Here is a 16,953-nt window from a genome sequence, read left to right as displayed (position 1 = left end):
CGACACTTGAATAGTCCCTCCTCCTTTTACTTGAAGAATTTCTCCATTTGCGGTATGAATCCGAGATTTCCAGGGTTTTGACATTGAGCACATGTCGGAAATCTCATAGGTCATTGTATCAGTGGCTCCACAATCAAATATCCATGAGTCATTTTTTCCAAAACCTATACCTGTCACAGTTTCTTCCTCCTTTTCTTCTTCCACTGCTGCCATAAAGCACGCTCCTCTGCCTTCTCTTCCAGTACCTTTCTGATGGTTATTACTACCAGTACCACTACTGGTGGTTTCTTGACTGCCCACGGCTGCGGTTCCCTTACCATCTCTGCCTTTTTTTTGACCATCAACCCACCACTCAGGATACCCCACAAGTCTGAAGCACTGTTCTTTTGTGTGCTTCATCATACCACAATGATCACATTTGAGCTTGCTTTTATCGATCCGGGGTGATGACAGATTAAATTTCCTGGTCTGACCGGCGGCCCTTCGAAACGAGCCCTACCCCATCAAAGTCACCTGTCAAATTTACTCCTGATGCTACCCCTTGTTGTGTAGCCCCAAGAATATTCTGATGGGTTGTTTCTTTACGAACCGCTGCATATGCGGCTTCGGCTGTCGGTATTGGATCCCACCGGAGTATTTCCCTTTTTATGAGATCATATTTTCGATCGAGAGCATTGAGGAATTGAAACAATTTATTTTCTGACCTGATTGTATTGTATGCAGCAATGTCAGTGGAGCATTTCATTGGGTTAGGATCTCTTCGTTCAATTTCTCCCCAGATGCCCTGCATCACGATCCAGAATTCATCTAATGGTACGCCATTTTGTTTCAACTCATTTGCTCGGACATGGAGATCGAAAGTTTGAAGCTTATCCTTGCCACTACTATATGTAACTGTGAGAGCATCCCACAGCGTTTTTGCTGTTGGATACTCTGTTAAGTTACTAGCAAGTGCCGGCTCAATGTTTTGAATGAGCCATGAAAATACAATCAGATTATCCTGTTCCCACTGTTCATATTTTTCATCACTGGATTTCGGTGGTTCCTGGGTGAGATGGTTTAGGAGTGCTTTCGATTTCCCCCCCCCCCCCCCCACGGCAACTCGTATCATCCGAGCCCATAGAGGATAGTTTTGGCTTGTAAGTTTGAGATTAATTTTTAGGCTATCGAATTGATTTGGTTTGGTATTTTGGATCTGGGTTTGATTTTGAACTCCATTTTTAAGAAGGTCGGCAATTTGGATGGCTAGGCTGTTGGTATTTTCTTCAGACATGATTTTTGATTTTGGTAGATGATGAGCATAACTGGATTTTGGATCACAAACACTGCTCTGATACCATGTTAAGGAACCAGTTACTCTAAAACCTCAAGGTGTTAGAGAATGGCCCTTTCCAGGATCTTATATTATTCTAACACTCCCCCTCACTCGAAAGCCCATTTATGGGTCGAAGAGTGGATCACGGGCGCCCATCTTTGGGGCATAACTTTGCCTTTCGTGTCCCTCATAAATTGTGAGAAATATTGGGGGTGGCAGAGATCGAACCTGAGTCCTCTGCCAGCCTGAGCTCTGATACCATGTTCACCATGATAATCAGAAGAATGATAAGGAATTGAATCGATAATCTTTTATTTCTTCTTAATATTCCAGAGACAATGTATAGGGTATAAATAGCCTACACAATTTTGCTAAACAAGGAAATACAATATGAGACATTGAAAGAATGGTTGTCAATTAGCCAAGCCTAGAGATCAGCCTTAACATCTGTGATCTTGATTTTTAGGAGGTCAACAGATTATTTTGGGAAATGATAGAAATTGATCTCATCGAATATTTCAACAGAATTTGAGATTAAAAATTACTTCTCTCTTTCTATTTCTTTACTCACTATCTCATTCATTCTCTCTCTTCATTTGATTAATCTATGTTTTTGATGTTTCAGGTAGGCAAATAATGGGTAATTTATGTCACGGAGATTTGTTCTTCATCTGTAAGTCTACTAAACAGAGCTGGGTGAGTTCCTTTCAATATTTTATATAATTTTGTGTTTTAATTTATGCACTCTAAGTGTTTGATTAATTACCCATATATTTAGCTACACGTTGATTCCGATTATATGTTGATAAAATAATTTTTCCTTGCAAGAAATCCATAACCAGATTATGTTATAATATGTTGATATTAGCATTTCAATAGGGCCATGTTTTTAGTTCATTTTCTACCATATTCTCTTCCATAGTTTGTTAATAGATGGGAGGAAGAAGATAAATTAGAGCCTTTCAACATGCTGTAAAACAACCCAACAGTTGAAGAGACATATGCATTGGTGTAGCAGATCTGGAAGGTATCAATATACCTTTGACCAAATATTGTGTTCTAAATTATTTTTTGTTTGCATATTAGTTGTAACATTTCTAATTTGTTGTATTTCATTTCTATCCCCGTCACCTTGATATAAGTTTACATATTGAACACTTTGCCAATCATGAAGAGTGCCTTATGAAATTCTATCGTTTTGTAAAAGAAGAACATAAATGATGAAATGACTATAAGTTAAGTGACATTTATTGATATACTCCCTCTGTTTTTTAATATATAGCACATATATTTAGGAGGGTTGACTACATAGCTAGAATTATTATTTTTAAAAAATTCATTTTTTGAATAAAAATATGAGCTCAAAACTTTTATTCACAAAAAGAATTTTTCGAAAAAAAATATTTTAACTAGTCAAACTTCCTCAACATGTGTGCCAGAAAGTCAAACGTCATATATTAAAAAACAGAGAAAGTACTTCTTATGGAAATTTTTAATGTAAAACAACTTTAAAGCTTTTAAAGTTAATATATTTAATTGAATACCTCACAAACCATTTAATTATTATATTTATTATCTATAAAATTTTATTATATTTTATCATGCCGTAGCCTAGCGGGCACATTGACTAGTTTTATATAATTCTGTTAGACCTTCCCTAATAGATTCTACTTGATAGGGATAAATAAGTCCTGATTTTATAATTAATGGGCTGCTAGGCCCAATAAGAAGATGTATGATATTCAGACCAGAAAGGTTAAGCCTGATGGACCAGATCAGGCCTGGTGGAATAAAAAAGGCCCAAAAGCCCTGATTATTAATTAATTTCGTAATTAATTAATAAGGGAAAAATCAGCTATTGAGAAGAGTCCCGATAAGGATATAAATCCTTATAGATTAGCCTCAAGGGGACCTAAAAGGATAAGGAATCAGCTTCCTACTTCCTAGGACTCCTAACTCTATTCTAATTATGAGACTTGCCCACCAGGTCTCCTATACCAAGTCCAATTCAAGGACTCCCAACATCTATATAAGGGGCCTCACCCCACAAATCAGAACTACGTTTTTTGGCTTGATTCTCTAATTCACAGAGATACGTAGGCATCTCGTAAAGGCAGAATTAAGCTACGATACACGAGAGCAGCCATTAAAGGCCTTGAGCTCCCGAATCTTAGTAATAAATACAACAAATAATAACCTTAGTTTTTTTATCCATAATATTTGGCGCCGTCTGTGGGAAACACAACAACAACCATGGCGAGAACACGGAGAACAATTGGAGCTCTAGAGGAAGGAACATCAACCCAGGTGATTTCATCAACCGTGGAGGTTCCTCCCCATTCAACTTATGCATCTACTCAGGAGGAAGCCCAGACAGGGGCAACTCAACCCCAGCTACAAGGGACAACTCCCCCGATTCAAGGTACGAATCCTCAAGTTCAACAAATACATATACCTGTGAATTCTCGACCCGTCGGGTATGAATATTCAACTATTGTTACTACTAACCCCCCTTATGAGATGCCCCTTCACCCTGAGGTTGGAGGAAGCGGATATGCTGGGCGAAGCGAAGCACGAGGGCGGTCGCCCCCCTATATACGAGGTTTGGGTCCTATCCCTGAGGATCGGGAATTTTCTGGTCCATACACTGAGAGAGACTCCGAATCTTCGGATGATGAAGTGGCCCCGAGAAGGAGGCGTCCTGGAAAAGAGCCAATGGCCGATGGAAGGCAACGCCCCCAAAGCACCCCAGGGGCGAATCCCCAAGAAGTGCAGGAAAGGATCAGGGCTCATGAGGCTGAAATCCAAAGGCTGAGGCATGATTTGGAGGCTCACCAGGCCACCAGACCCCACATACCTCCTAGGGGGAGAAATCCTCCTCCTATCATAGACCTGGATGGTCCGGTAAGAAGAAGGGCTGCTGTCCCAAGAACTGATCCAAGCAATCTCCTTCCCCTTGGAGATCCTGATGATCCAACTCCACCTTTCACAGAAGAAATAATGAATGCCCATATTTCAAGAAAATTCAAGATGCCCACTATCAAAGCCTATGATGGCATGGGTGACCCCGCTAATCATGTTAGGACATTTGCTAATGCACTGCTGCTGCAACCCGTGAATGATGCTATAAAGTGTCGGGCCTTCCCTCAAACCCTGTCGGGTATGGCTCAAAGATGGTACAGTCGCTTGCCCCCAAACTCTATTGGATCATTCAGAGAATTAAGTCAGGCTTTTATTAAGCAATTCATCAGTGGAAGAGTCCATGAGAAAAGTTCAGCATCTCTTATGAGTCTTGTGCAGGGAGCTAAGGAATCCTTGAGGGATTACCTGAATCGTTTTACAAAGGAGGCTTTAAAAGTCCCAGACCTTGATGATAAGGTAGCCATGATAGCACTGCAACAAGGAACTAGGGATGAGTTTTTCAAGATGTCCTTGGCCAAACGACCCCCTGAAAACATGTTGCAACTCCAAGAGAGGGCAGGGAAGTATATCAAGGTTGAAGAAAGCATGAGGAAGACCGTAGTAAGTAATGAGCCCACTGGAGGCAAGAAGCGAAAAACTGATCTGGAGTATATCGCTAAGGACAAATATCCTAGAACCGAACAAAACCCTGATTCAACCCCCAAGAAGGGAGGACCTGGGCAAAAGTTCACTGAATATGCTAAACTGAGTCCTCCTAGAAGTCAGATTTTGATGGAGATTGAGAAAGATAGAGATATTCGCTGGCCTAAGCCCTTGAAGGTTGATCCCGCCAAGTTAGATAAGAGCAAGTATTGCAGGTTTCACAAGGATGTTGGCCATGACACCGATGAGTGTAGGCAATTGAAAGATGAAATTGAGTTTTTGATTCGAAAAGGGAAGTTGAACAAGTATACTGGAGATGGAGGGGACAGAAACAATAATGGAAGGAAGAACTTTGAAGATCGTAGGAGGGACCAAGACGATCAGGGGCGGAATCCCCAACCTAGAGGGCCGGTTATAAATGCAATTTTTGGAGGACCACGACGCCCTCGAGGACCTGTGATAAACACGATCTTTGGAGGTCCAACTGCTGCTGGATTGTCCAAAAATTCCAGAAAGGCATACACCAGGGAGGTTATGCATATTGTTGGCGAAGCCCCGAAGAGGGCCAGGACAGAAGTAACATTGGCTTTTGATGATTCTGACCTAGAGGGCGTGAAGTTTCCCCATGACGACCCGCTCGTCAAAACACCGATAATAGGAAATAGCCCGGTTAAGAGGGTCCTTGTGGATAATGGTGCTTCTGTGGATATCTTGCTCCACGACACCTTTCTAAGGATGGGGTATAACGACTCCCAGTTGACACCAACCGACATACCGATATATGGATTTGCTGGAGTAGAATGTCCTGTGGAAGGGATAATCAAATTGCCAACCACCATAGGTACGGAGCCAAGGCAAGCAACGCAGATGCTGGATTTCGTGGTGGTAAAGGCTAGTTCAACTTATAATGCTATCATGGGGAGAACAGGGATACATGCCTTCAAGGCAGTCCCCTCTTCCTACCATTCAGTTATGAAGTTTCCCACCCGAAACGGGATTGGAGAAGAGAGAGGAGATCAAAAAATGGCTAGAAGCTGTTATGTGGCCTCTTTGAGGGCAGATGGAGTCGGGGGGCAGGTTCTTCCTATTGAAGATATGGATGTTCGAGAAAATGATGAGGATAGAGGAAGGCTAGCAGAAGAATTGGTTTCGGTTCCTTTAGACCCCAAGAATCCTGAGAGGATGACTTTCATTGGAGCCACATTAGAGGAGCCCCTTAGAGGGAAGTTAGTGAAATTTTTGTAAGAAAATAGTGATGTGTTTGCATGGTCAGCAGCTGATATGCCAGGCATAGACCCGGAGTTAATTACTCACAAGCTAAACGTGGATCCAAGCCGGAAGACAGTGAAACAAAAGAAAAGAAATTTTGCCCCGGAAAGACAAGAGGCTATAAAACAGGAAGTAGAAAAGCTCTTAGAGGCTAGTTTCATTGAGGAGATTCAATTTCCGGAGTGGTTAGCAAACCCTGTAATGGTGAAGAAGGCTAATGGAAAGTGGAGGATGTGTATAGACTTCACTGATTTGAATGATGCATGCCCCAAAGACTGTTTTCTGCTGCCTAGAATTGATACTTTGATTGATGCCACTGCTGGACATGAGATGCTGAGTTTCATGGATGGATTTAGCGGATACAACCAGATCAAAATGCATAAGGATGACATTCCAAAGGTATCATTTATCACTGACTTTGGTGTTTATTGTTATCTTGTTATGGCGTTTGGTCTCAAGAATGCAGGAGCCACCTATCAAAGGTTGGTGAATAAAATTTTTAAGGATCTTATTGGTAAGACTATGGAAGTTTATGTTGATGACATGTTAGTCAAGAGTCTAGTAAAGACTGATCATATAGCCCATTTAAGGGAAGCTTTTGAGGTCCTGAGGTACCACAAGATGATGTTGAATCCTACGAAGTGTGCTTTCGGAGTAGGATCTGGAAAATTCTTGGGATTGATGGTCTCAAAAAGAGGAATTGAGGCTAACCCCGATAAAATAAAGGCGATCCTGGACATGGAACCACCAAAAACCATCAAGGATGTTCAGAAGCTTACAGGAAGGGTTGCTGCGCTAGGACGATTCATCTCCAAGTCAGGAGACAAGTGCTTGTCATTTTTCAAGTCACTAAAGAGCATCAAAGGCTTTGTATGGAGTGAGGAAAATCAGAAGGCATTTGAAGAGTTAAAGAAGTATATGGGCCAGGCCCCGTTGTTGGCCAAGCCAGTTCTGAATGAAGTTTTATTCTTGTACTTGGCTGTTTCAGAGAGCGCCTTGAGCGCGGTGTTGGTTAAGGAGGAACTGAAGGTCCAGAAACCCTTATACTATGTCAGCAAAATTTTGCATGGCGCTGAGTTGAATTATTCAACTATTGAGAAATTCGCTCTAGCCTTGGTAATGGCTTCAAGAAAACTGCGTCCTTACTTTCAGGCTCATCGGATTGAGGTGCTAACGAATCAGCCACTGAGAAATATCATTCACAGTCCCAAGGCAAGTGGGAGATTGATTAAGTGGGCAATAGAGTTGGGAGAGTTCGATCTCAAGTATAAGCCACGTACGGCCATAAAAGCCCAGGCACTAGCTGACTTCGTGGTGGAATGTACCATACCCAACCAAGAAGTCGGGGGGCAGGAAGATGCCATACCGCAAGACAAGGGAGTCGATAATGAAAGCAAAGAGAAGGATGATAAAGAGTATTGGGTTCTCTATTTTGATGGAGCATCAAAAACAAACTCCAGTGGAGCAGGGTTGGTTTTGCAAAGCCCTGATGGGTTTTTAATTGAGTATGCTATGAAGCTAGACTTCCCAACCACAAATAATGAGGCAGAATATGAAGCCCTGATAGCTGGCCTTGGTCTAGCTGGGACACTTAGAGTCAAAAACTTAAAGGTCCGTGGAGACTCAAAGCTTATCATATCCCAGGTAAAGGGAGAATTTGAGGTAAGGGATGATACGATGGCTAAGTATGTACGCCTAGTAACGGCTGTGATGACTCAATTTAATGAATGCCATGTTGAACACATTCCAAGGGAAGAAAATGCTAAGGCAGATGCGCTATCAAAGTTTGCTTCATCTGAGATAGAAGAAAGTTCAGGAAGTGTATACTTCCGTGTATTGAAGACACGAAGCATAGATGTTAAGCTTGTGGCTCCCATAGGCCTGGGGACGTCATGGATTGATCCCATCAAGGCTCACATTCAGACCGGTTGGTTGCCAAGTGATGCAACTGAAGCACGGAAGTTAACTATTCGAGCGCTAAGGTACTCTTTGATAGATGGGATTCTGTATAAAAGATCTTTCATGGTTCCTTACTTAAGGTGTCTCAGGCCCGATGAGGCACACTTGGCTCTTGAGGAAGTGCATGAAGGTATTTGTGGGCAACACCTGGGGGGCAGGGCCTTGGCTCATAAGATAACCCGTTTAGGCTTCTATTGGCCAGAAATGATGGCTGATGCCAAAGAATATGTGAAGAAGTGTGATCGCTGTCAGAAGCATGCACCAGTTGTTAGACAACCCCCCGAGATGCTGACCTCTATCAACTCCCCAATCCCCTTTGCTATGTGGGGGATGGATATTCTAGGGCCTTTCCCTATGGCCACAGCACAAAGGAAGTTTCTGATTGTAGCCATTGATTATTTTACTAAGTGGATTGAAGCCAAGCCCTTGGCCAAAATCACAACTAAGCAGGTTGCACAATTCCTGTGGGAAAACATTATGTGCCGATATGGGATTCCCCGTATCCTCGTCACTGACAATGGAACACAATTCAACAATGAGAAATTCAAGAAGTATTGTGAAGAAAATGAAATTGAGTTACGGTTCACCTCTGTGGCTTACCCGCAAGCCAATGGGCAAGCGGAGGTAGCAAATCGGATAATCCTGGATGGACTACGGAAGAGGATCGAGAAGTCAAGAAATAATTGGGTGGATGAGATACTTCCAATACTATGGACCTATAGGACTACCTGTAGAGTCACGACTGGAGCAACTCCCTTCATGTTGGCATATGGGGCAGAAGCAGTGGTTCCCGTGGAGATATCACATTTTTCTCTAAGAATTCAAGCTTTCAATGCTGGGGAAAATGAGGAAGGGCAAAGGTTGGCGCTGGACTTAATTGATGAAGTGCGAGATAAGGCACATGCAAAGATAGTAGAGTATCAGAAAAAGGCTTCGTTCTACTACAACCTAAAGGTTAAAGAGAGGTTTTTCAAACAAGGTGATCTAGTCTTGAGAAAAATAGAGGCTTCTGGTGTCGGACAGAAAGGAAAGCTAGCCCCAAATTGGGAAGGGCCGTACAGAGTCAAGAGCGTTCAGGGTAGAGGAACCTACAAGCTGGAAACTATGGATGGTTTTGAAGTCCCGAGGACCTGGCAAGCACAAAACCTGAAGGTTTACTACGTGTAAGATAGGCGAAGTACGATTCTCACTTGTCATTGTGACAAGTAGGTTTAAAAGCACCTGGAAGCTTTGCTTGCGTAGGATTTTATATTCCAGTAGAATTTACATTGTCTAGTTATTATTGGTTAGGGTCGAACCCATGCTATATAAGGTTTTGAAAAACCAGACTTCATATTAAAGAGTTTGAAATTATTTCAATCCAAGGATGTTTAAGATTCAAATGCATATTAAGATTGTAAAGTCAAAACAGAAAGAGGCAAGAAAAGCAACATATAAAATATAAGCCCCGAAGGGTAATAAGTTCTGAATATGATTAAGTCAATACATAGAAAGCCGCAATGGGCCAAACAAGAAAAACAAAATACTCAAAGATCCTTGAAGAAGTCATCATCGATGTTTCCTTCATCGGCAGCAGAAGAAGGAACTGGAACAGGATCAGTACCTCGAGGAGAAACAGCTGCGGCCTCAGCAGAAGAAGCAAGAATAGGAGAAAAAGGGATATCATCAAGAAGAGGCTCTTTCCCAGGAATATCAGGGACTGGATAGGCAGTGAGAGTCACCTCCGGAATCTTCTTCCCAATCTCCTCTACTATCTGCTCCCAACAGCTAGAAAAGGTCTCCGGGAAGTTAGCATCGTACTCAGCATTTAGGACATCCTAAAAGTCCTTAGATGCCTTATACTCAGCTATCACCTCAGCTCGGGCCCTTTGAGCATCCAGCTCCAGCTTACGAACTTTCTCCTTCTCATCCGCCAGCTCCTTTTCTACCTCACGGAAACGAGTGAAGTTGGCCTCGGAAGCCTTGAGGTACCTATCCCTGTCCCTCTCAGCAATAGTTAGGCTGGTCCTTACATCCTTCAAATTGTGAAGGGCAGCCTGGAGATAGGTATTCATCTGCACGAACATATCAAAGTACAGTAAGTAATTAAAAAAAAACAGTTAAAAAAGGAAGAGACTTACAGAAGCCACGGCCTGAGCACCAAGACGCTCAATCTGTAGGTCATCAGAAGACTCTACGATCTCAGCCCTGTCACGAGGCGTGATCACACTCTGAGACCAAACGGCGGCAGCCTCGGAACTCCCTACTACCGTGTCCCTCCTCTGAAGGCCCCAAGTGACGGTAAAGGGAGAGGTATCTTCATCAAGGCTAGGAGGCCTCTGGGATAAAAAGGTAGGGATGGCCTCCTGAACTGTGACTGAAGGGCCGTCACCAATCCTAACCCGCTTGTCGCGGTGGGTCTCAACAGCAGAGCCCTTGGCGACACGGGCCTCCCGCTTCTTGAAGATCGTGTCCAAAGCGGCCCTAGCTGCAGGCAAATACGAGCACGTAAGAAAAAGGACAAATAGAGAATGGAGAAAATGGAACAAAAAGGGGAAAGAAATACCCTCGGGACCAAGGTCACTTAGACCTAAACCTTGCAAATTACCCTCTGAAAGGATGAGAGCGCAATGGTGCAAGTTATCAGCAGTAATGGCCTTGATGGCCGCATCCTCATCTATCCCCAATTTTAGGTCTCTTAAAGACCCGTCTATACTTTTTGAGAAGTTGGGCCTGAAAAAATGGTCCCAACCCTCCTCGGAATCCAGAAATACATAAAACCACTCACTCTTCCATGTTGGATACGAGTCGGGATTGGTGCCAGAAATAAAGCAGGAACGAGCCAAGGATCTATGAACTATTTTGACCCATCCTTGGTCCTCAGAAGCATTTACAAATTTAAATAAATAACGAAAGACACAAACATTTGGCTCAAAACCGTGTTTACGAGATTGGGCCATATAACAGTGAATAAAACGCCAAGAGTTGGGTGTGAGTTGGGTCGGACAGACTCGGGCCTCAGTCAAAAGGCGAAAAATAAAGGGATGAGGAGGTAGGTGAAAACCAGCATAGAAGGTTTCCTTATAGACCCGAATGGCCCCAGGTTTTGGGTAGCAGGCCCTATCATTTGGGCCTGGAGCCTCGGCCCTATAAGGGTGAGAAATGCCAAAAAGGCGGGCTATGGTACCTACTTGATCTGGACCAAATCTAGAAGGATAATTATATGCATCTAAGTGTAACATGTTAGGAAAGGCTTGCCCGAATTCGGTTAAAAGATCCCTAAGAGAAATAACTGAGGAATATACAAGAGATTTTTTACCTCGGCTGGCCCTAGAGGGACGGGCAACAGCTTGGGGGACATGGGAGTGAGATGAATCAGAATCCGCCATGGATGAAGACAAAAACCCAGGAAGCTCTTGAAAGTAAGTGAAGAAGATGAAGATTCAAACGGAATCTTCAAAATAAGCCCAGAAAGCGGCGGAGTAGAAAGCCGGAAATCGCTTGGAGGTGGCGATTCTTGAGAGACTAATTGCAGAGTTGAAGTTTAGAAATTTTTGTGAAAGTGAAGTGTGAGAAATGAACTCACACTCCACCTCTTATATAGAGGAGCTCAAAGATGCACAAACGGGTCTGGGCCTAAGAAAAAGGCGGGAAGCCCATAAGATTTGAATTTTGAAAAGATTTAAAATCAAAGTTCATTGAATGAATCAAGGCTCGAACAGCCTCAACAATGCCCAGGGTACATTATCCCAAGCCGTTGTTAGAAGTGTGGCTCCTAGGCGTGGTACAACAACGCCCAGGAAGCATCTGTCCTCAACAACGCCCAGGATGCATTGTCCCTAGCCGTTGTTAGAAGTGTGGCTCCTAGGCGTGGTACAACAACGCCCAGGAAGCATCTGTCCTCAACAACGCCCAGGATGCATTGTCCCTAGCCATTGTGAGGAGTGTGGCTCCTAGGCGTGGATCAACAACGCCCAGGAAGCATCTGTCTCCAACAACGCCCAGGGCGCATATTTTCTAGACGTTGTTAGAAAACTGTCTCCTAGGCGTGGGTGCACGACGTCTAGGATCTATGAATGCATCAGCCTCCAACAACGCCCAGGACGCAAGTTTCCTAGACGTTGTTAGGAAACCGTCTCCTAGGCGTGGATCAACAACGCCCAGGAAGCATCAGCCTCCAACAACGCCCAGGACGCAAGTTTCCTAGACGTTGTTAGGAAACTGTCTCCTAGGCGTGGATCAACAACGCCTAGGATGTATTGAGCAGCAAAAGTTCTATTTTTCTGATCATTTAATTAGAAATTAGGGAAAAAAATCCAAGGAAATTCCTTAAATAATTTCTGAAAAATGTTAATATTTTCAGAAATAAGGAATAAATCCAGAAAATTAAAGGATAAATCCCAGAAATTAGGGAAAAAATCCAGAAAAATAAGGAAATTCCTTAAATATTTTATGAAAAATGTTAATATTTTCAGAAATAAGGAATAAATCCAGAAAATTAAAGGATAAATCCCAGAAATTAGGGAAAAAATCCAGAAAAATAAGGAAATTCCTTAAATATTTTCTGAAAAATGTTAATATTTTCAGAAATAAGGAATAAATCCAAAAAATTAAAGGATAAATCCCAGAAATTAGGGAAAAATCCAGAAATTAAGGATAAATCCCAGTAAATTAGGGAAAAATCCAGAAAATTAAGGAAAATTCCAGAAAATTAGGGAAAAATTCCTGGAAATTAAGATGATTCCTGAATAAAAGGAAGATTCATTGTAAATGTATAGGTCGCTCCATACTTTACGCAAAAATGAAACCCTGTAAAGGAACGAATAGATTTAACTTCTGCGAAACCTAATCAATGTTTCCCAAAAATTGTGGGGCAAATGATAGGGATAAATAAGTCCTGATTTTATAATTAATGGGCTGCTAGGCCCAATAAGAAGATGTATGATATTCAGACCAGAAAGGTTAAGCCTGATGGACCAGATCAGGCCTGGTGGAATAAAAAAGGCCCAAAAGCCCTGATTATTAATTAATTTCGTAATTAATTAATAAGGGAAAAATCAGCTATTGAGAAGAGTCCCGATAAGGATATAAATCCTTATAGATTAGCCTCAAGGGGACCTAAAAGGATAAGGAATCAGCTTCCTACTTCCTAGGACTCCTAAGTCTATTCTAATTATGAGACTTGCCCACCAGGTCTCCTATACCAAGTCCAATTCAAGGACTCCCAACATCTATATAAGGGGCCTCACCCCACAAATCAGAACTACGTTTTTTGGCTTGATTCTCTAATTCACAGAGATACGTAGGCATCTCGTAAAGGCAGAATTAAGCTACGATACACGAGAGCAGCCATTAAAGGCCTTGAGCTCCCGAATCTTAGTAATAAATACAGCAAATAATAACCTTAGTTTTTTTATCCATAACACTACTAAAGCTTCAGTTATAATTTGCAGAATCAAACTAACTAAACATTGATTCGATCATCTTCAACCCAACTCTAAATACGTATCTTTATACAATTTTGGTGTAAAATTCCTTTTCAACCTAATTTCAAAAATTACATCATTTTGGCGTTACGCCTAACTTATATCAAATTTGGTGTCACACTAAATTTTTAAATTTTTTGTATATTTCCATATTGCCTTTGTATTCCTTCACTAAAAAAAATTGTTAAATTTATATTTCACCACTTTATTACTTCTAACTTTGCTTTTATACTTTAATAATAAAATAATTTATACAGTACAAAAATGAAATTTAGTATTGGTGGCTTGAAATCGAACTTCAAAACAAAAATTATAGCAAAATAATATAATGGGTTGAAAATGCTCTTATAACTATTATAGTAAAAATCAAAAACGAAACTTTAGATCAACAAATTATACCAAAATAGTATACTTTGTCTCACTAGAGAGTGATTTCTAACTTAGATTAACAAATTTAGATTGTTGACATAAAGGTTTAACCTAAATAAGCATCACCCTACGAATGATAAGCAATAATATAATGATTATTATAGCTTGCGCACCGCGTGTATGTTTTCGTTGATTCATAATTTTATTGATGCTGTTATTCCATCAACTTTTGATGGAACATCAATTCATCAAGCCCTTCGTTAATTTTTGCCAGATTTAAATCATATATAAAATAATATGAGTCATGTATCATATTTTCGAATCAGATATAGACCGAGATATCAAATAATCCGAATCAATTCAAGGCTCTAGTCCAAATATATAATTAAAAAAATGAATTAAGTCGTTATGAGTATTGACAAATTAGTATGACCAATTATGAATTACCCAACCCAGGCTAACATATATCGTTCAGTGCAGTTTTTGTGTTCTGGAGTTTTGGGCCAGCAGCGATCCATGAAGCAAGCCTCATAAAAGCCCATAATTTTGCAATTAGAAATTCCAAATATATTATTTACACCATAGCCCAGACCTTATGAAGCCCATAATTTTTGCTATCGAAAAATTCTAAATATATTATGTTGTACAAAATTCTTAAAAAGATTAACGGCAAAGTATTATAATCGGTGGAATCGAGTAAATTTTTTTGTCCGATGTGGAATCGAGTAACTTATTTTATACGAAAAATGAGAGTTTTTATTTGATTACTAACTCCGATAAAATACAATTTCTTAAATCAATAAGAACATTACTTCTACCGAAACTACGGCCTGAAAATCCATATATAGACCTCGTAAATTGATGACCATATTTGCGGATCGTTTGATAAAATACAAAAAAAACTTTATTTAAAAGATCAATCTCTTTGCGACCATTCTCCATAAAGATTTCAGAAATACATATCATCTAATAAATCTAAAATCGAACTACATGAAATGGGTTTGTAATAATACTACATGAATCATTATTGAAAAAGGATTTGAACTACTTAGCAAAAAAAAGGATTTGAACTAAACATGAATTATAGGTTTGTGTTTAACAAAACCAAACACATAAAAAGCTCGAGTCTTTCCCTAGCTGTTTTATGCTTATAGTCCGTGTTCTAAAATTGGGATCGACATTATTCGGTGGACCTATCTTTCGGTGATTAATCAGATTAATTAATATGAGCATTAATGAAAAGCAATTTAATTAAATAAATAATATTATATAATTTTATTTAAATTTCATTATGATTTCATGAGATTTACAAAAATACTATCATATATCATTTGTTCGTATTTGATATTTAAGTGATTTCTACATTTTTTTTGTAGTTGATTTTTACATAATAATTAATATTCGCTATTTAGTACATACTGTATTATACGATATCGGCAAACGAAGAAAAGGAGTCGGCTCCCACTGATGGAATAAGCATGGATTATTCTAAATGAGTAGCGGCCTCTGTCTGCGACTATGGGATCACATTACTTATAGCCAACTCAGAGAGCTTTACTTTAATATAGTTCAGGTGGGCACTCTTCTTCTCGGCGATGAGAGTATTGATAGTCTTGCGCCTTAGCTGATTCGTCCTGGTTCATATCCGTAAGTTTGATTATCGAACAAGGTTTAAAGAACTTGTTTAAGGAAAGGGTGGTAAGGTGGAGCTTGGTTGAACCTATAATGTACTATAGTAATCGGAATGAAGTATAATTTGATATCTCTTTTTTCAGTTAGTTTGGTTATCCCCATTTATAACCGTCGGATCTTTTTAATCAAGTGATCATGACCGTTAGATTCAAATACTAAAAGAATACACACTACTCAAGCTCCCAGGTTCGAACCCCGCTAATAACAAATATTTATATTATTATTTATACACTACTAAAGTCTAGGTTCGAACTCCGTCAACAACAAATATTTATATTATTATTAATACACTATCAAGATTCAGGTTCGAATCCCATCAACAACATATATTTATATTATTATTTAAAGATATACTAATAAAGTAATGATTTAAAAAGAAATTTATTATATTTTAAATAATATAAAAATATTAATGAAGACCCATACAACGCACGGCTTATAAAGCTAGTTAGATTAAACCTGCAGTTGTAGGAGTTCATTGCAATACAAGAAAAAGAGGGAAAAAAACAACTCCTTGATGCAGCAATTTCTCTCATCTACCTAAATAATAAATTCAACCAAAAACCACCTAGCTAAACAAGTAAACAACTTTCAACCAGGCTAAACAACCATCTTGGCCACAGACTCACAGATTAAAAAAGATCAAAGAGATCCTCATCCTCCTCATCCAAATCAAGAAGTATTTCATCCTCATTCCTCAAACACCACATCCTAAACCTAGTAAATGGAAAAAATGATTACATAACAATATCAGGAAACTCATAGGAACTCAATTGAGTATATAACAAAATAAATGATTACTCATCACTTAGAGCAAATCCAACAGTGTCTTAATAGACTCCTTATAAATATTATAAAATATTAACTCTTAGTGATTTAAGACATGATTTTGAATTTGAACTCCAACAATGATCCTTATTTTCATTCCTTATTATTATAATAATAATAAATTTGAATGAGATATGAAAGGAAGAGAGAGAAAAGAACTAAAAAGAAAAGAGAAATCTATTTTCTATTGATAAAAATGAAATAAGGGATGACTTGTGGTTCCTTAAAGATAAAGATAAGGTATGAGCGAGGTATCTAAGTGATATAAGGAATCACTAAGACACTGTTGGAGTGTAATTTTATGTCATATTTCTTATATTTGGACTTAAGAGCATGTTTAAGGGAGCTGTTGGACTTGCTCTTAAAAATTTAATATCCTAACTTTTTTTCTAACAAAATCTTTAATGAAGCCTTTAAAATTAAAATATGTTAACATTTCCTTCTAATAGATCACATAACACTTATTCAATTATTTTTATAAAATAGTAGAAC

At 39.7% G+C, this 16,953-nt stretch overlaps 1 protein-coding gene across 1 annotated transcript; it reads right to left on the bottom strand.

The window, feature by feature from the left end:
- Positions 1-454: 454 nt before the first annotated feature.
- LOC141696522 (uncharacterized) lies at positions 455-1,111 on the bottom strand. Its single transcript, XM_074500652.1, has one exon. The coding sequence runs from the start codon at positions 1,109-1,111 to the stop codon at positions 455-457; it is 657 nt and encodes a 218-aa protein (XP_074356753.1).
- Between the last annotated feature and the right edge of the window lie 15,842 nt (positions 1,112-16,953).

Source organism: Apium graveolens, chromosome 11 (assembly GCF_009905375.1).
Source record: "Apium graveolens cultivar Ventura chromosome 11, ASM990537v1, whole genome shotgun sequence".
NCBI classification, from domain to species: domain Eukaryota; kingdom Viridiplantae; phylum Streptophyta; class Magnoliopsida; order Apiales; family Apiaceae; genus Apium; species Apium graveolens.
The sequence above is the reverse complement of the archived record's forward strand: the minus strand, read 5'-3'. Positions and strand labels throughout refer to the sequence as shown.